Source organism: Leguminivora glycinivorella, chromosome 1 (assembly GCF_023078275.1).
Source record: "Leguminivora glycinivorella isolate SPB_JAAS2020 chromosome 1, LegGlyc_1.1, whole genome shotgun sequence".
Taxonomy (NCBI): domain Eukaryota; kingdom Metazoa; phylum Arthropoda; class Insecta; order Lepidoptera; family Tortricidae; genus Leguminivora; species Leguminivora glycinivorella.
In genome coordinates, this window is record NC_062971.1 from 29,073,965 (window position 1) to 29,095,615 (window position 21,651).

At 39.7% G+C, this 21,651-nt stretch overlaps 1 protein-coding gene across 1 annotated transcript in view; it reads right to left on the bottom strand.

The window, feature by feature from the left end:
• Positions 1-2,158: 2,158 nt before the first annotated feature.
• The window catches only part of LOC125225790 (facilitated trehalose transporter Tret1-like), a 38,633-nt gene continuing 19,140 nt past the window's right edge, over positions 2,159-21,651 (bottom strand). The window contains exons 2-9 of the mRNA XM_048129644.1: positions 18,633-18,768; positions 17,163-17,377; positions 14,982-15,126; positions 14,227-14,365; positions 12,185-12,354; positions 5,524-5,719; positions 2,772-2,955; positions 2,159-2,662 (exon numbers count right to left, since the gene is read on the bottom strand). Coding sequence (XP_047985601.1) covers positions 2,480-2,662; positions 2,772-2,955; positions 5,524-5,719; positions 12,185-12,354; positions 14,227-14,365; positions 14,982-15,126; positions 17,163-17,377; positions 18,633-18,768 — 1,368 coding nt within the window. The 3' untranslated portion in view covers positions 2,159-2,479. The remainder of the gene's footprint in view (positions 2,663-2,771; positions 2,956-5,523; positions 5,720-12,184; positions 12,355-14,226; positions 14,366-14,981; positions 15,127-17,162; positions 17,378-18,632; positions 18,769-21,651) is intronic.

Below are 21,651 nucleotides of genomic sequence, written 5' to 3' on the forward strand. Positions count from 1 at the left end.
GCAAATAATATTTTGTATATGTACAAATATTTGCTACAGAATTTCTAAACACAACCACGCCGAATATTACGAACAGCACGGGAAGCATGGTCGCGCGCACAGAATAGTTCTGTGGTCGCGCGATAGACGATAAAATATCAGGCCGTCCCTATCGCACTTACAAATAGTGCGATAGGGACGGCCTGCTATTTTATCGTCACAATACAAGTATTTGTTATACAAGGGGGCAAAGTTGTATTTTAACGCCGAGTGCGGAATTGAAAAACGAGCAAGTGAAAGGATTCTATAGTTGAAGGTTCGAGAATGGAATCCTGAACTTGCGAGTTTTTTAACACACGAGAAGTAAAATACATTTGCACCCGAGTGTAACACAAAACTTTTCCCCTCACTATAGCGAGGAAACTACAACGCAAAAAAAATGCATTTATCACTGCTTCCAGTAGTTCTACAGGTGGTAAATCATCTTAATTACTATATTCACCTACTTTTATCAATTTTAAAGCAGTTAATTTGACTTTATTCAAGGTCAAATTACTTTACCCACTAGTGGATAAAATACGTTTTTACCCGCTGGTATTAAAGGACAAAACACGTGTTTCCGAGCTAGTGAGGGTAAAATAACTATAACCAAACAGCCCAAGTACCTTCCTACTATTTATCACACCGGAACCATTTTTCATAAGATCGATGACTGATGTGCAATTCCAACAAATTTTTATTTAGGTATTATACATTAAGCCAAGTTATAGATGATTTTATACACTGTTTCTTCTATCTCACTCCCACATGCGTTCAAGTTTCATATAAACACCGACAATTGCTATTTAATTAATATAGTTAGATAATTTGTTACTTGGTATTCAGGGTACGTAGCCAAATGCACAAACGCTCACGATAATATCTGTTTCGTAACTATCTATCTCTGTCGCTCTTGCGTATTGGCGCGACGTCTGGCGTCGATGATTGCCACTCGACTACGTTGGCAGGTCAATGCGGCCTATTCTGTCATAGGGACTACCTATTCCATCCACGAGCATAATTATTTTTCTTTTATTTTCAACCATAAAAACTATTTTATTTTTACTGCCGAAACCGAAACGAAGACAACCCTTGATTTATATGTACAGTCGAGTTCATAAATATATGTACATTTCTCCACCTTAACTCTATGTAATAAGGTGAAAAAATGTACACATATTTATGAACTTGACTGTACAATTGTACACAGGTGAAATTATCAAGGGTTTTGAAAAAAAAATACACCTGTATATTCCCGAACATGACGAAAATGGTAAGGGATATATGAGACACATTACACAATATTAATAGGTACTTATAATCACGTTTAATAATCACAGACTTAGGACCGTCCACCGGTTGCATCAAACCGTCTTTTACTGTTAAAGCGTTTTATAGATTTCATTGTATGGGAAGTCCCATAGACGTCTGCTGCGTGACGATGATGTGTCTGTCAAATGTGGTTGATACAACTGGCCCTTGGTTACAGCGTAATCCACTGGTTTTACGTGTTAAGTGTACAAGTATCATGTCTGAAAATTGAAAAAAGAAAGCGCATGCGTTGCATAATCATTCAAACAAATGCAGTTAAAAGTTTTAGTATGCCTTTGTTACGGTTGTACTTTAGTTTCGTACTGTACTGTATAGCTCGAAACTGAACAACATCCATGAACAGACACAATCATGTTCCCATTGTTCACACTCGCAACTGTTAATATTGACAACTAACTTTTAACGTAATTTTGCACCAAATAAATTGCGACAAACAATCACATCAATACACAAACTGTACAAAACAAAACATTTTGTATGAACCTTTGTGACAGTAAAGTAAAAACGAAAAATTAACAAACGCATTCTGATCTCCCTTTTTCTATTTAATATTTCATGTCATTTATTGTTATTTGAAACGTGTGCGAACAATGCTATTAAACTTAGAAGCACTTGAAAAGTAGTAGACAAAACTTGAACACACGGCCTCTCTTTTTCCACATTTAAATGTAGGTATTCTATACATGATTCGCGAATTTCTGTTTGGCCCTATGGTTGACTGGTAGAGAATGCCTCAAGGCATTAAGTCCGCCATTTGTACTTTTTTTTTCAATTGTGCAATAAAGTTTAAATAAATAAATAAATAAATGATTTTCTGTGTAAGCTATTTTTTATACATCAATCTACGCCAACATTTTACACCTAAATATTAAGCGATAGTAAATGGCTCCAAAATATCCAAAAGTAGGTGACAAACTATTGATAAAGTACCTATTCTATAATATGTAACAAGAACATTTCCTACTTACGATACTTCCTAATATTCAGACTAAACCTGCCTTTCTGTGTGCGCTACATCAACCAAAGACGTTTTAATAGTACCTAACTTAGCGGTACTAAATGACTTCAAAATACTCAAAAATAATTGAAAGTATGCAACATTAACTTTTCCTATACTTACATCCTAATATTACGCTATGGTGGATATTTTCTGCAATTTGACCGCGTCGCTCTTCTTTTTGCCGCGGAAGTGCTCCTCGATCTCGGCTAGCGACTTGCCCTTGGTCTCAGGCACCATGAACAGCACAAAGAAGAACGCCAGCGCGCAGAAGCACGCGTACATCCAGAAAGTGCCGGCAGATGTCAGCACCGTCTACGAAAAAAAAGTAATTCGTATGTAACTAAAATAGCATGCGAGTTTGCACGCCGTCTAAATCAGGTCTTAGTTTTATAGCATTAGCTTGACCATTAGTGGTACACACCTCTAACGCATGGAAGGACTTGATGACAGTAAACATGGACAGTAGATTGACGGCGCTTGCCATGGCGGAGAGCTGCGAGCGGTGGTGCGCGGGAAATAACTCGCCAAGGAGCAGGAACGGCAGCCCGCCGAACCCGAGAGAGAAGCCCACCATGAACACCACTAGACTGGCCACTGGGAGGTATCTGCAAAACACGACAGATTTTGATTAAATAAGTTACCTATAAGTCCGTTCATACCGATTTATAAACAAAACTAGCTTTTGCCTGAGGCTTCGCCTGCGCTAAATTCGAAAATTACGGAATGCTTCATACAAACTTCCACCCCCCTATTCTAGGGAAGTGGGGGGTTATAAAGAGACAAAAAGTAGCCCATGTCAGTCTCCATCCCTTCAACTATCTCCACTTAAAAAACACGACAATACGTCGCTCCGTTTTGCCGTGAAAGACGGACAAACAAACAGGCACACATACACACTTTCCCATTTATAATATTAGTACCTAATCAGCAGCGACTGGTCAATACAAGCCGATTCCCACCGGCTACTAGTAAAGTACATACCTAATGTTAAAGTAGATTTCTTTTTGCTCAGTGTTGCCTAGCAGAAATTCACCAGCTGCCACTGGTACCTATGGATGATTATGTTAAATCACTAGGTACTGTACCTATGTAATGTATGTTATATAACTGTGTTAATCTTTCCCGTCACGGAATAATGGTGTCTGAGAGGCTTGCACGGAGCCAAAGCCGGCGCCAACACGTAGAGATCCTTTTAATTTGACACTTGAAACGTAGGGTATATTTAGTTATTAATATTATACAATAATATGCACCGTGGGCCCGAATAACCTGAAAATGTAACAGTTTATTCCTGACCACATTTGGAGACTATAATGTCATATGTAAACTTTTCTGGATATCGCCTAGTTTCAGAGTTGAAAAAATATTTTCTTATTGTTACTCAGTAAAAAAGATCCGTGGTCCGTCTTCATAAAAAATGCGTGGTTAAAATCAGTTAAAATCTTTCGGGTTATTCAGACCCACGGTGTATTTAAAACAAACTTTATGACCTATTTAAAATTACGAAAATGTTGTTAAACCTGACCTGATCAATAGAAATGAAGTGGGTGTTATTAGAGCTCAAAACATAATTATACACACAGTATATATGGATTATTTCCTCAGTATAGCGCAGTAGAATATTACGCTTTTCCGTTCAATTTCCTATATAAATCCAGTATGTCTATGTATATTATAATCTTGTGTACCAGTACACACAGAAGTAAAAGCACCTACCGTACTGATTCGCAGAAAGGCGGTTTACTAGTCTTTGCTCGGTGCAACGTAAAAGGCATTAATCATTTAAGCTTTGATGTTTGAACCATAGCATGGTTTTATTAACATAGGTACGTCGATGTCCGATATATGTACCAAGTATTTTTATTCATAAAAGTATGGGTAAAATAAAATTTTGCAAGAGCTAAGTTGGAGCTAAAAAATGCAATGGTGATAATGTACCATTATACACTTAATTCGATTGCATCCAATGAAGAAAAATATACAATAGGTATCTGTTGTATAGGTATACAGCGATTTCTAAAGTATCCATACTAATATTATAAATGGGAAAGTGTGCGTGTCTGTTTGTTTGTTCGTCTTTCACGGCCAAACGTAGCAACGAATTGACGTATTTTTTAAGTGGAGATAACTAGTTGAAGGGATGGAGAGTGACATAGGCTATTTTTGTCTCTTTCTAAAGCGTGCGAAGTCGCGGGCAAAAGCTAGTTTAAAATATTTTAAGCGGGTTACGCACGTACAAAAGTCGACATGTTTAGATCCGTTTCCGAGGATCTTTTTCTACGAGTAGCCCTAAAGTAGGTACCTATAGCAGCCCTACATTGACTAGACTGTAATCTACCCAACTTATGACTGTAATATAGGAAGCGGTGCCCCTGCCCTTAGTGCTCACTTCGGTTCCCCATTAACTAGACTGTAGTTACATACCACACTGGTTCCCTATACAGACTAGACTGTATCCTACCCAAGCCACGCCGAGTGCTGCAGCTCCATGTAGTAAGCGGTGCCCATGGCCAGCATGGAGGCGCACATGACAGCTCCCGACAGCAGCAGCAGCGGCCGCCGCCCGGCCCGGTCTACCACCATGGTGCTCCCTCCGTTACACACCACACTGGTTCCCTATAGACTAGACTGCATCCTACCCGAGCCACGCCGAGTGCTGCAGCTCCATGTAGTAAGCGGTGCCCATGGCGAGCATGGAGGCGCACATGACAGCTCCCGACAGCAGCAGCAGCGGCCGCCGTCCGGCCCGGTCTACCACCATGGTGCTCCCTCCGTTACACACCACACTGGTTCCCTATAGACTAGACTGCATTCTACCCGAGCCACGCCGAGTGCTGCAGTTCCATGTAGTAAGCGGTGCCCATGGCGAGCATGGAGGCGCACATGACAGCTCCCGACAGCAGCAGCAGCGGCCGCCGCCTGGCCCGGTCTATCACCATGGTGCTCCCTCCGTTACACACCACACTGGTTCCCTATAGACTAGACTGTATCCTACCCGAGCCACGCCGAGTGCTGCAGCTCCATGTAGTAAGCGGTGCCCATGGCCAGCATGGAGGCGCACATGACAGCTCCCGACAGCAGCAGCAGCGGCCGCCGCCCGGCCCGGTCTACCACCATAGTGCTCACTCCGTTACACACCACGCTGGTTCCCTATAGACTAGACTGTATCCTACCCAAGCCACGCCGAGTGCTGCAGCTCCATGTAGTAAGCGGTGCCCATGGCGAGCATGGAGGCGCACATGACAGCTCCCGACAGCAGCAGCAGCGGCCGCCGCCCGGCCCGGTCTACCACCATGGTGCTCACTCCGTTACACACCAGCTGCACTACGCCGACTATAATCGTCGCCATCATAGGGTTTAGAGTGCTTCCTGGGGACAATGAAATAGTTAGTAATAACTTGATAATAATGAAATGACATTTATTGAAACCAAATCACTAGGAATAAATAAATGCTTGATTATTCAAATTATTATCAGATGTTTTAATAATAAAATATGCCCGTGGCCATCATGAGCATATTTTATTATTTGATGTGTTGAATCTTGGTTGAATTTTTGAAAAAAAAACATGAATAAAATCAAAGACATATAAATATAACTCCGTAAGAAGAAAACGTACCTCAGTACCATACAGGAAAGGGTACGGTGGTCTAGATGGCGTTACACCTTTGGGGTACGGTCAGCTAGATGGCGCTAATATTAATATTTGACATTTTAACACAATATCAAGCTAAGAATATGGGCCAAATTGTCAAAACTAAGGTTCAAAAATTTTCTCGGATACCTGCGATCAAATATATGAAAGAGGCGCGTTCCTAGCACACATTCTAAGCTCGTGTAGGTGAACGCGTACCATGCTTGTATGAGTGAGATAATATAATATTATGACAGGTTGACTGTTCGCGTTTTTGACAGGCGGTAACTGTTAGGTAACCGAGAGGGGGTGGGCGGCCCTTTCAGCGGGAAGCGGGAGTGGCCATACTGTACAATAGTACTCTTAATTATACCTCTACTGTGCTTGTGTCGAGAGACGGCAGTCTAGACACTGTGATTACACATTTTAGTTCGACAGTAACTCTCTATAATACTCGATCGTCTTTGATAAAATATAAAAATTTTACCTTCCAATAAAATTATTATTATTTTGCCTGGTATATCCGAGGTCTGAGTGATGCCTTATAAAGACCTCGGATATACAAACGGCACAAATAATACAAAACATAAACACTAAAGAGATAAATAGTTCACGATTTGTTTTTTATTCACCACTCAAAAACGGTTTAGGAAAACCAAAAATACACCTATTCAAAAATACTCAACCACTTTGGGCGCTTTGCGTATCCTTCATTCCGCTATTCTATCATCCGTTATAAAAGTCTATGAATATTGATTTACGGGATCTAAAAAGGTTGGGAAACTTTTCAGCGTTTTAGAATAATCGATAGAGGTGAAATTATTGGAAACAAAACTTGTTAGTTTGAAAACCATCGACATAAATAAACATTTTTATTGATATTTACATACCTACATATTTTTAAATATGTATAACATTAAATACTACCTACCATACGTTAATTAAATAAACCCTTATAAAGGCTCGTGCCTTGGTTCTATGGTCGTCCATAGAAGTAGAATCCCATATAACCATAATCGGTCGCCGTTCCTACGGAAATCCTCCTATTTTGTGTACACACAGGTCTTCGGGTCTCAATGCTTAGTCGCAGTACGGTCGACGTTTAGTCGCGGCGACCCAAATGGGGACGATTGGTAACAGGCACAAATGGTCACAGAAGTGACAGAAGTGTGCACTTCGCGTGCACACATTGTTACCGTTTGGCGACTACTTTCCCAAAATCATTCGTTCATTTCATTCTTTTCAAATGGCGACTGTCAGAGACGTCAAAGTAAAAAAGAAATAAAATCATTTGACATTAAAATGTAATGGCGTAAGAATTTGTTAAAGATAAAATATTGTTTGCATTTGATTTCATAAAATAAGTCTAAATTTATCAACGCGCCATCAATTTACCTCAGTTTAACCAGTAATAATATTATTGACTACTCGGTGTTTGCGTGTTATGTATATTGATTGGTGAAGTTTTAGTGCTCTGGTGCATATACTATACTGAAATAATAAAAATAATGCCTAGAAAACCAATAAAGTTGTTAAAATATGGATTAAGACGGTAATATTCCATGTAAAAAACAGTCGCCAAACGGTCACCAAACGGTCGACAAACGGTCGCAAAATGGTCGCAGCGTACACGCGTGACCGAAAGCAGTGAATATTTATTATATTTTCAAAATGGCTTCATGTATTAATTTTTTTCAGGTATCCTCAAACTTTATAAACAATTAAATATGCCGTCGTACTCAGTTGCCCTCACTAAAGAAGATTAAAAAAAATTGTAACGTGCGTACCGAGCTGCTGGGTTGTAAAGGATCGGGGATCATGTTATTATGGTCTTCTATAGAGCAACTAGTATTTTGCGGCATTTCACAATTGACACTTGTTGAAGTAGTCGTCATTAATATTACTATCAACATTAATTTCAGCGATCTGTACTTCTTAAGTCAAGATTTTTGTTTAAATAAGTGTCTACAAATTTGTAATGTTAAAGAGACATAAATAAAACGTAGTAGAGTAAATAATGTGTATTTTGTAACCCAAACAAAATACTTGTAGATACGAGTGCGGAAAAGAGGAAAATCGATACGAGTAGCGATAAATTAATACACGAACGGAGTGTTTTACTTCGACACGAGTTGTGAATGTTCTTTTCGCACGTGTATCGTACAACGATTTTCAGTACCTAAATCTAAGCTAAGAGTTTCGACCAGACAAGAAATGAATCATTGCTTGATTTGCTCGCACTACTGCGTTAGAAAAAGCAGCATCTGTACTGAAAAAAAACTATCATTGCGCAACAGAAATTCTATTAATATCACAGTAAATACTCTATTTCATTTGATTCCTACTTTTATTGTGTAAAGCAACACTACACTTCATTTTTATCAATAAGAATTAAAAATTATATATTTAATACATTAAGTAACTATAAAGTGCTTATCTATTTGTATTATCATTCTGCACTTTTCTTAACTTTCCCACATTTCTATAAAATGTCGAAGAGTGCTTAAATGGTCGTCGTCGTTTATTATTATTTAATTCGCTCATATTTAAATGATTCAAAGCAACCACTCCACAACTTCACAAGACAGTTTGAGAAACCTTCGTATTTCAGATTGTCATTTGCGGATACAGTGGTTTAGGAGCAGTTCGGTAATCAGACCTACACATGTGTATACAAATTCTGTCAATGTCACTGTCAGAAACCGTTCTGACAGTGACAATGACAGCCACAAATTCGTCCACATGTTGTTACCGTTATGTGTGCAAACGTCGACTAATAAAGTGTCGTTAAAAGTCATTCTGACAGTGACATTGACAGCCACAAATTCGTACACATTTTGTTACTGTAACGAGTGCACACGACGACTACATTTTGTTATTGTATCAATACGGTCGCATTGTTTGCACGACGTTACCACGCGTTATGTCACATTTGACAGTTAGTTACTGATTTGAAGATTTTGCGACTGAAATGGTTGTATGGGATGACAAAGAAGAACTGTGGAATATCAAAAGTGGGACCAAAAGTGGGACCAAAACTGGACCAATGTCAAGTGTCATTGGGAGTATCAAATTCAGAAATTCTGTATGACAACATGAATAATTTGCTTTTCCAAATGTTTAATCGAAACGGAAATCACCGACCGTATCCTCTGAATACAACTATTTGTACTGAAAGGTCCGATTAATCCGTTAACTTAAATTGAGTAGGCCGCTAGCGGCCGCTGCCTGTCATCAAAAATGGTCACGTTTTTTCATTTGTAGTCTGCCTCTTTTCCACTTACAGGATGATCATATGCGTGACAGCTTCTCTTTTGCACACTTCAGCAGTCTTTAAGCGTAAGCGAAATGATAGGTCTGTGGGCACGACATTACGAATAGGTAGATATGAAAAATAATTAAAAGATAAAAAAAAACGGTTTTAGTTTTACCGATATACTTACGCCTGTCGTAAACGAAACGTTTATGTCATCAAGAGGAATGAGTAGGCAAAAACTATGTAATAGTTCGTTTAACCATATTAATTGCTCTGTGTGTGTGTGTGTTGTCTAGCTCAGTATCTATCTAATGGCACAGATTATTAATAAGTTACTAACGTAACAGATCCTTCACTTGCCCGCAAACGACAAATACGCTTATTGAACTAATATTAATAAGTTACAAAGTTACTACGTAAAACTCAGAAGACCACTTGTTCATTCGAATGAACGGCTAGCGTGTAGGTACTTAACGCGCGACCGCGAGCGAGTGACGTACGCCTGCTAACGGACTGCTGCAGTTGAAATCACAAAATAACTTGACAAACCAACATTACAAATATCAGAGAGAAATGTTTAAATATTTTGGGTGTAATCTGGGCTGAAATATCTATTTTCAGTACAGATGGTCTTTTTTTACGCACTAGTCCGAGAAGTGGTTCATTATATGCCAGGTCGAAACTTTGGAGGCTCATCTGTACTGAAAAACGTCGTACGATACACGTGCGAAAAGGAAATTCGTAACTCGTGTCGATTTAAAACACTCCCTTCGGTCGTGTTTTAATTTATCGCCACTCGTTTCGAACTTCCTTTTTTACGCACTTGTATCGTAATGTACTATTCTATATTTGTGACAGTAATTACGCACTATGCAGGAAATGCTGTAACCGTCAATGCATCGAAAATTATAGAACATTTCATTTGAATTTTGATTTGAATAATTTTATGCTACATGTAGGTACTGCTGAAAGGTGCAAACACTTGTATATAAGCACTTGTAATAAATAACGAAAAGACGTAGAAATGACGAAATAAAAGAAAAGGCGTAGATTTGGATATATCTACACCAGGATTTGCCTGTCCTGTCTCAGCCAGGTGACAATTGCTTGCGCTAAGATATATGTAGAAACGCTCTGTATCTATGCCCGTTAGTCACACTAGTTATGAAAAAAAAGCTGCACTTTTAGATGGACGCAAGCCGCTTTGCATGGTGATAGTAGACATCAAAGTAAACGATTTTTTCCGAGGATATCGAAAATTCATCCCTTCGGAAGCCGAGCGTAGCGAGGTGTTTTATGAAAATGAAAAAAATTCTATCTTTTTATTGTATCGTCCGATTTTGACAAAACGTATCTCAAATTGAATTGAAAAAAAATATATTATAAAAAAAAGTAAGAAAAAAATTTTAAAAAACTAAATTTACGTCTCGCACTGAATAATTTCAAAGAATGACAGGCAAAATGTACAATTTCGATATATGAGTTTTTTTAAATCAAAGACAGATAAATTCATAGTTGAATACTAAAGATCGCATCGAAATCGGATTAGCATTTTTTAAGATACAAGTTACCAAAGTTGGGAAAATTTTCTTTATATGGCCACTTTGAAATTCCTTTGCCAGAAAGTCAGAAATAATATATTTTTCTTTCACAGAAAAGTACATACTGACAGTACACATCAAAATAAAATAAAAAATTCCGAGGATATCATAATTTGATCACTTAGGACGACGAGCGAAGCGAGGTCTGTTACGAAAACCGAAAAAATAATCAAATTTTTTTGTACGTCGTCCGATTTTGACAAAACATGTTTCAATTGAAAGGTATTACTTTATGTAACTTAAAAAAAATATAGAAAAAATATTAGAAAAAAAAAGTAAGATTTAAAAAAAAATACTTATATTTTCGTATCACACTGAATAACTGCAAAAAAACGGTAGAAATAATGTACAATGTCGAGATGTAAGTTTTTACGCGCTATTATTGATTTTTTATTAAGTACCTAAATACCTACCCGATATATGTAAAAATTTTGTAAATCATGCCACACAAAAGTTATAATACTTATAATTACCTACTGCTCTATCTAAAAGTGAGAAATATATTTGTCACTAACTATTTTCTGAAGTTACAAAACTTATAAACTGAAATTACGAAAAGCGATCAAGTGTCAACAAGAATCGAATCCGGGTCTTCAGCGTACGCAGCAACGCGAAAAACGCGATTAGAGCTCCTTCCTTCTCCCGCCGGCCTGACCGAAATGATAATCTTTGACGCCAAACGCCGATCTTAACACAGTCGGGCTCTATCGTGCTAATAAGAGCAATAGAGATAGCTAACTACGACAACGATATTGTGCATTTACGTAGCATAAAGTGATGTTTACAATGTTTGGCATAATAAAGACTGTTTTTTCTCCGCTGGTATTAGTTACACGGGCATTGTAATTATACCCACGAGCTAATAACACTTCCTTGTTAAACGTTCAAGTGGAGCCTGCGAAGGTATTCCGGTAGTCATAGTAATTGCAGAATTGCAGTTACAAAGTGCCTTAGAGGTTATCCTCCCCTATTTTACCGTGGTGCCCTAATTACTTAATACCTACTTCATTAATTCTGACACTGATTTGGTATTCATGTCTGAATTATGAAGACCTGTAGCAATGACATGTACTCACATCACAACCATATCCAGATAGAAAGATAGTAAGATGTTATAGGAATAGATACAATAATATTGTAAAGTGTAATATCTTACTACAGTAAATTACCTATCTAATTAATTTAGTCGACTTGACGATGAGAAACTTGTACATTTTCTGAATGTTACCTGCACTCTGCAAGATCTCAACGGTGAAGAATATGACGGCGTCGATACCGCTGACCAGGCTCGGCACCTCCGGGGCCTCCGCGCATGGCTGCCTACAGTTAATACAGAACATTACCTGCACTCTGGAAGATCTCAACGGTGAAGAATATGACGGCGTCGATGCCGCTGAACTGCTGGAAGAAGAGCAGCGAGAAGCCGACGACCAGCGGCTTGACGACGGCGGGCGAGCAGAACACCTCGCGCGTGAACAGGCTCGGTGCCTTCGGGGCCTCCGCGCTCGGCTTCCTATAATTCATACAGAACGGTTTTATTCCGTGTGGTGACGGCTTAAGAATTTTCCCACCCCCTTTCTTCTCGCGGGTGTCGAAGGAGTCGAGGAGTTGACTATGGGATGTGGGTTAAATTAAATATTTCGTTATTCCTCATCAAAACAATCCTACAAAACAATTACATTACGTTGTTTTATCACGGAATCCCAAAGACCACCACCAGTCTCCACCATCAAAACAACTCTAGCTGTGTCATCAAAATACCTATTGCATTCAATGTACATATGAATGCAAAATTTCAACTTCATCGGAATACGACGACCGGTCTGGCGCAGTCGGTAGTGACCCTGCCTGCTACGCCGCGGTTCCGGGTTCGAATCCCGGTAAGGGCATTTATTTGTGTGACGAGCACAGATATTTGTTCCTTAGTCATGGATGTTTTCTATGTATATAAGTATTTGTATATTATATATATCGTTGTCTGAGTACCCACAACACAAGCCTTCTTGAGCTTACCGTGGGGCTCAGTCAATCTGTGTAAGAATGTCCTATAATATTAATATTTAATACGGAGTTTGTCAACGGTTAACCTGCAAGATTTGACCATTACAAACATAGTTACATAACATAACTATTCACATACATTGCAAGCTTGTAATAAAAACGGGTCATTATAGTTTATCCTTTTATACAGACAGATAGCCTCATGTGCAAAGCCTGCATGGAAACAGAGGAAACAACATATTTATTCCCCTAGACTGCAAACGGGTAGACGTAAACAGGACACATTTCCGTCTAAAAGTCAGTTGGCAACCTTAGGTTGAATATTTGTCTAAAAAAGTAAGTGCGAAAAGTTAATACATTTTTACATTTGCGCAATGGATTCTTCCATTTCTGCGATAGGTATTTATTTAAAATCGTGAAATTTTTAACGAAAGTTGTACGTACTCTGGTACATCGTCTTTGACCACGGCCGTGGTTCGCGAGGAGAGGTGAAGCCACTTCTTGGTCCAGGCCTCGCCCCTCTAGCCATACAGGCGACTCGGGCGGGTGGAACAGACCAACTGTGTGAACAATGAAAGTTGTACGTCCTCCGATATATCATCCTTGACCACGGCCGTGGCTCGCGATGAGAGGTGGAGCCACTTCTTGGCAGCCGTGGAGTCCAGGCCGCGCCCCTCCAGCCGCACGGGTGACTCAGACAGCAGCACCAGGTACAGATCAGATGAGTGAACAATGAAAGTTGTACGTACTCTGGTACATCGTCCTTGACCACGGCCGTAGCTCGCGAGGAGAGATGAAGCCACTTTTTGGCAGCCGTGGAGTCCAGGCCGCGCCCCTCCAGCCGCACGGGTGACTCAGACAGCAGCACCAGGTACAGATCAGCTGAGTGAACAATGAAAGTTGTACGTACTCTGGTACATCGTCCTTGACCACGGCCGTAGCTCGCGAGGAGAGATGAAGCCACTTTTTGGCAGCCGTGGAGTCCAGGCCGCGCCCCTCCAGCCGCACGGATGACTCAGACAGCAGCACCAGGTACAGATCAGCTGAGTGAACAATGAAAGTTGTACGTACTCTGGTACATCGTCCTTGACCACGGCCGTAGCTCACCAGGAAAGATGAAGCCACTTTTTGGCAGCCGTGGAGTCCAGGCCCCGCCCCTCCAGCCACACGGGTCAGCAGCACCAGGGACAGATCAGATGAGTGAACAATGAAAGTTGTACGTACTCTGGCACATCGTCCTTGACCACGGCCGTGGCTCGCGAGGAGAGATGAAGCCACTTTTTGGCAGCCGTGGAGTCCAGGCCCCGCCCCTCAGCCACACGGGTGACTCAGACAGCAGCACCAGGTACAGATCAGCTGAGTGAACAATGAAAGTTGTATGTACTCTGGCACATCGTCCTTGACCACGGCCGTGGCTCGCGAGGAGAGGTGGAGCCATTTCTTGGCAGCCGTGGAGTCCAGGCCCCGCCCCTCCAGCCACACGGGTGACTCGGGCAGCGGAAGCAGAACCAGGAACAGAGCACCTGAATGAATAATGTAATCTGTAAGGACTAAGGACAAATATAAAATAAATACCAAATGAGCTCGAATTCTCAAATCGTCCGAGCCCACGAACATATGAGAGCTACTCGTATCAATAGCCCGATAAAGATAACTTTACTCCGGTGAAAAAAACACTAAAATCGAAATTTCGTTTTTACAGGTTATCACAAGAGTTGGCAATGATGGCATGAATGAAACGAATAAGTGAATAAATATATCTACGTGTGTGACAGACCAATAGAATAGTGGCTCTGGACAGTTACTACTGTATACCGTACCGATAAGTCTCACAATAAAAGTTTCATTCATTCCATTCGTGCCAGTTTTTCTCCGTTAAAAACGCAACCAATTCATCTTTGTTCGACTGTTCTGGGTTTTCGGCCTTATCAGTTTTGAATATAACTCATCTCCTTGCAGCGTAGTCAGTTTGGTTGTTAGGTCATGTTCGATGGACTACATGTCTAACCTTTCAAAAACATAAAAACCAAAAAAGCAAAGCAGCCGGGCAGACCTTGTTAATATTAATATGCCCAACCACCCACAGACATTTCCAGTTCATATAGTAGGTTAACAAAAAAAAACTAACAGTTGACATACCACAGAATGTCGCTGAGAAGAACGCCAAATGCCTCCAGGACAGCCAGTTGCCGGCGACATACGACAGCACTATGCCCAGCGACATGGAGAGCGTGGGCAGGGAGCCCAGCCTCCCCCGGATTTCCGGGTCGCAGCACTCGCTCACCTAACAAAACAATTCATTCTTCAAATGGCTACAATATTGAAATTGAACATCAGCACATTTACATAAAGAGCGGCAGCTTTTAAACTAATATGATTTTAGCGACATTTTCGGCGGAACTTTGGATGTGTAATTAAAAAAAGGACATTGTTTTAACGAACTGTTTTTTTCGTAGGTATAATACCTATGAATGCTAATTTCTTATCAATCAATCAATCATTTATTGATAACAGGAGTTACACGTCATTTTAACATTTTCTGCTTACTTAATTTAACATACATAGTAAACAAAACCAACATAAATAATAATAAGGAAATCAATAAAGGAGAATAGTAACTACAATAATCATCAATTATTCACTTAATAATAACATTAGATAGGTACATTGTAGGGAGATACTGTCGAATTAGATTCTTGCAAATCATATAATTGTGCAATTAAATTATAAAATATAAGTTTTAGCAATATTGAATGTCATAGGCAATTGGAATATACATAGCTACTAGTCATTTGGGTTTAGGAATTCATCTACCGAGTAGAAAGCTTTCTCTATTAGGTATTTCTTGAGTTTGGTTGTAAACATGGCGTCATCAGACATTTCAACTACTTTTAAGTCATTGGGTAACTTGTTGTAAATTTTGGGACCTGTGTACCACACACACTGCTCTGATTTTTTCAGTCTGTGTCTGTTCGGCAGAATGTTATAGCCATGACGATAGTTTGGACCACGCATTCTGAATTCTTCGAGGTTCCTACGCACCACTTTTGCCACCTCAAATATATAGAGACCTGGAAAGGAATCCTTAGAGACCGGAAAATATCACGGGCAGGCGTATCCCAGGGCACCCTAGCCATTATTCTAATCACTCTTTTTTGGAGAATAAATACCCTTTGCCTATCAGCCGCCTGTCCCCACATGTCAATTCCATAAGTGATGATTGAATGAAAATAAGCAAAATAGGCATTTCTTACGCAATCGTTGTCGAGCATTTTTGTTAGGCGTGAGATGGCGAAACAAGCTTTACCTAATCTTTTGCACAGTTCATCAATATGGTCATTCCACTTTAAGCCAGAGTCCAAAATGAAACCCAGGTATTTTGCCTTCTCGACTCTAGGAACGGTGATATTATCCAATTCAATTTTAAGTGTTTGTAGTGGAATACCCCTAAGGTTGATTTGAAGAACGTTCGTCTTATCCAAATTAAGTTGCATACCATTAACCGTAAACCAATTCCTTACATCCATAAGTAAGGCATTCACTTTGCACTGAAGTTCCGTGAAATTTGCCCCAGAAACAACAAAAGCGCTATCATCCGCATATGCTATCAGTTGACCATAGGATGTGCATGCAGATAGATTATTCACTAATGTTATGAACAAAATATTGCCAATAACGGAGCCTTGTGGCACCGAAGTAGCGTCAAGTGACTGGCAATTGGATTTTCCTTTAATGCCATCAATATCTATTTCACAGGATTGTTTCCTACTGTAAATAAATGCTTCGAAGACTTTTAGGAAAGTACCACGAATACCATAGTGATGCAACTTTCTCAAAATAAGTGCATGGTCAACCAGGTCAAATGCCTTCGAAAGGTCGCATAATACGTCTGCAACTTTTAACCCTACCTCTTGCTTATCAAAAATTATTTTTATTAATTTTCTAGTTGCGTCTACTGTCGATTTATGAGTTTGATACGCATACTGTTCCTTAGCCAATAAGCCCTTACTGATGAAATCCTTTACAAGTCGGTTGGCAAGGCCTAACTCAAAGATCTTTGATAACGCAGGTATTATCGATATAGGACGGTAATTTTTAAATTCCATTAGGACCACTTGCACCAATCACTTAACTCAGGGTTAGTGGGCTGTCATCTGTCAAATTCCATATAAAATGGTGGGTTAACCCTCCATTTTCGTTGGTGCAAGAGGCCCTTAATGTAGTACATGCACCTGTGCCTATAAGAAGGTCACACCATAAAAAAATACACTCACATGCAATAAAATGTTACTCTTCGAATGAAAGTGACTGTTTCCTTACGTAAACTTGCGCTGGCGCCAGCGTGAAGCCGACACAGAGTCCATCGACGAAGCGTCCGACGAGCACGAGCGCGAAGGACGGCGCGAAGCCGAGCAGCAGCCAGCCAGCGGCCCACAGCGGTGCTGCCATCTGCAGCGTACGCTTGCGGCCCGCGTGCTGCATGATTACGCCCGACATCATGCTGCCCACGAACGCGCCCAGCGGCGGGATGGCTCCTGCAGACGTGTTCATTCATGTAGGTAACTATTAAGGGAAATTACGAGCGAGTATTTAAAAATACAAGTGTATTTTTGTAGCCATGGGTACAAAATGTACAATTGCTCGTCAGCGGAAGCTGTAGGAGGCGTCCTTGTTTCACTTTGGCAATTTGCCTTAGTTTGACTGCGGCCATTTGCTTTTGTATGTACCGGATGTAATGAGCCTTTAATTTTAATACACTTACAGATCAAAATGATGAAAAGATTTTCCGCTTCTTTCCGACTTCGAGGGTAAAGTTGGGACTACATCGCTTTTCTCACGATGTTTTTCTTCACCGAAAAAAGACTGGCTAAGTTCCGAAAAGTCGCTCTTACCGCTAGGCCATCAACGCTTCAAAATGATGAAAGTGACTTACATTATGTAATTTCTAATAACGCTAATAACCCGTATCCTAGTTTCGTATTTGATTAGAATGATTAGTGCGCTAAATTATTTAACCTCAACAGTCGTGTCACACCGTGTCTTGCGTGGGCGACGGTCGCGCGACCGTCGCCGTCGCGTTTCATACCTCCATATCGATAAGGTTTGATTTCGTATGCGTCGCATCGCCGTCGCGCGACCACCGTCGCCCACGCAAGCCACGGCGTCATACTATACTAATCGTAGAGTATACTAATATCGCATGCGAATTCGCGGCTTCAGGAGGCGCCATCCTAGTGAACCTAGTCTAGTTATATTGAAAGTATTAGGTATTATCAAGGATGATTGATATAGGATTGACAATCTTCATACTAAGAATCGTACCTCAATTTTTAGGGCCACTTATTAAATACTATCATAACTACACTGATGATGCCTACAAATTTATTTTTTCCAAAATGGGTATCAATCTGAATGACGTGTCCAAAATGTTATATATAATGTCATAAAGAAATATGTCACATAAAAAATATAAACAAGCAAATAAATTTGGGGAAAATATTATTTTTGCCACTTCCAAGCTGCGAAACAGCGCCATCGAGTTTTATCTCTATAAAAGACCCATATATTTCAGGGGTATACTTTTTTGTATGGCCTTTGTTAGTCCAGGCAGGCAATTATGGTCGCTTATAAATGATAAAACAGCAGGCCGTCCCTATCGCACTATTTGTAAGTGCGATAGGGACGGCCCGATGTTTTATCATTTATCGCGCGACCATGATTGCCCTACAGGTATATAATTATCAATTATCGTCCTTGGTATTATGATGTGGTATATGTTCATGTTCATACCTATCCAGGATTTTTGTTCGCTAGTCTGGATGAGGCCGGGTTCAGTGGCCTCGATGGATGGCAGAGCAGACGCGGAGTAACCTCTCACCAGGCCGATGATTAAAAATGCCAGCGAAGCGCCAAACGTCAGCCATAACTGCAATTAATGAAAGCACAATAGTTGGAGATCGCAAAATGGTAAAAATTAAAACAAAAACACACGTAAACAAAATATGGCAGCATTGGCAGCTTTTGATAGCATTTGACATCTAACCAAAAAGTAATTTGCAAAGTAATGTTCTAGATTATGATTAACATGGATTTCCTCAAAGTAACGCGAGATTCGATCCATTATCTAACCAAAAATGTAATAGTCGTTATCGGTGGGCATAATTAAATAGTATAATACATTACGATACAAGTGCGGAAAAGAATAAATTCAAGCGTGTGGCAATAAATTAAAACACGACCGAAGCGAGTTTCTTTAAAGAACGCTTTTATCAACCAAATTCTTATGAAATTTGGCGAATATTTTTTTTTATTCAATTTGTGAAAACATCTCGAATAACGCGGTGACCAGAGCTGTCATGAGACAGACCAAGCGACTACATTCATCGATTCGAGTATTCTGATCTGTTTTACTTCAGCCCCATATGTTTGCATTGTGTTTTCCATTCGTATTTCGTTTGTACCAAAGAGGATCGAGTATTATAGAAAGCAAAGAGGATCGAGTATTATAGAGAGTTACTGTCGAAGTAAAATGTGTAATCACAGTGCACATACTGCCATCTCTTGACACAGGCTTAAAACTTTTGAACCTCAGTTTTGACAATTTGGCCCATATTCTCAGCTTGATATGTGTTAAAATGTCAAATATTAATGTTAGCGCCATCTAGCTGAGCGTCCCCCAAAGGTGTAACGCCATCTAGGCCACCGTACCTTTTTCTGTATGTCACTGAGGTACGTTTTTAGGGTTCCGTAGTCAACTAGGAACCCTTATAGTTTCGCCATGTCTTTCTGTCCGTCCGTCCGTCCGCGGATAATCTCAGTAACCGTTAGCACTAGAAAGCTGAAATTTGGTACCAATATGTATATCAATCACGCCAAGAAAGTGCAAAAATAAAAAATGGAAAAAAATGTTTTATTAGGGTACCCCCCCCCCCCCCTACATGTAAAGTGGGGGCTGATATTTTTTTTCATTCCAACCCCAACGTGTGATATATTGTTGGATAGGTATTTAAAAATGAATAAGGGTTTACTAAAATCGTTTTTTGATAATATTAATATTTTCGGAAATAATCGCTCCTAAAGGAAAAAAGTGCGTCCCCCCCCCCTCTAACTTTTGAACCATATGTTTAAAAAATAAATGAAAAAAATCACAAAAGTAGAACTTTATAAAGACTTTCTAGGAAAATTATTTTGAACTTGATAAGTTCAGTAGTTTTTGAGAAAAATACGGAAAACTACGGAACCCTACACTGAGCGTGGCCCGACACGCTCTTGGCCGGTTTTTTTCTTAGACTTTATCTGTCTACGGAGTTATATTATATATGTCTTTGTAGAAATTTACTGTCGAAGTAAAATGTGTAATCACAGTGCATAGACTGCCATCTCTTGACACAGGCTTAAAACTTTTGAACCTCAGTTTTGACAATTTGGCCCATATTCTTAGCTTGATATGTTTTAAAATTTCAAATATTAATATTAGCGCCATCTAGCTGAGCGTACCCCAAAGGTGTAATGCCATCTAGGCCACCGTACCTTTTTCTGTACGGTACTGAGGTACGTTTTTTTTTCAGACTTTATCTGTCTATACGGAGTTAATATGTCTTTGGTATGTACCTAAGTATATCATTAGTCGAGATTTGATCTCTTATTCGCCGCTGTGTGCGTTTCCATGCTTTTATATAATTTTATATAAATAAATAAATAAATATTATAGGACATTCTTACACAGATTGACTGAGGCCCACGGTAAGCTCAAGAAGGCTTGTGTTGTGGGTACTCAGACAACGATATATATAATATATAAATACTTATATACATAGAAAACATCCATGACTCGGGAACAAATATCTGTGCTCATCACACAAATAAATGCCCTTACCGGGATTTGAACCCGGGACCGCGGCGCAGCAGGCAGGGTCACTACCGACTTATATGTCGCTTTATGTGTTGACCTGACTAGAAAAATAAGTTATTCGTCCGTTTATATGGTTCCGTAAATTCGCTAAATAGCTCGAGAACTATGTACCTATACTTACCTACCAAATAATAAAGAGCGAGGGTTTTTCAATGTTTAAATAGTTAATAATGTTTTAATAGTTAATACTCTTTATTATTAAGTAATCAAGTGAGTTGTGTGTTTAAAGGGTTCAAATTATACATTTTTGAACATTTTTTTTGTGTATATAGGCACATAGGTAACATATGTAGGTATATGTATTTATAATAAGAAACCCCGGTACACGAGTATAGCAAACTCGCACTTTGAATGAGTTTTTATATATGTAGACACAGTAGAACCCGCTTAAAACGATTCTGAAGGGACCCAGCCAAAAAAGCGTATTATACGGGAAATCGTATTAAACGTGAAAAAATTGTGTTTTATCGTAAACTTTTAATATGGTTACTTTTTCTTGGAACGATAATGCTTTTTTTCTTATTTTTGACATCACTGAACCAAAGATGGGACAAAGAATTCATAAACTCAACACCGACACTCAACACCGCAGCAGTGATAATGAGCGAAGTGTATGTAGGTAGGTACGAACTATCGCACTAACCGCTGAGTTAGGACGACAAATAAGAAATTTATCTTTACGGGTGGCGGCGTCGCCAGAATCGCGTAATTAGTACAGTACAATTAGTTCCAATTTTTGTCACCCGCATAAATATAGTTGTAAAGTAATGCAAGGTGGGTGGTTTTAGATGGTGTATTAAGCGGGGACGCGAGTCGTATTAACCGTGAAAAAATGTCTGAAAACAGGTCTCAAATTGTAGGGACCGGTGTAAAATGGCGTAATATGCGGGAAATCGT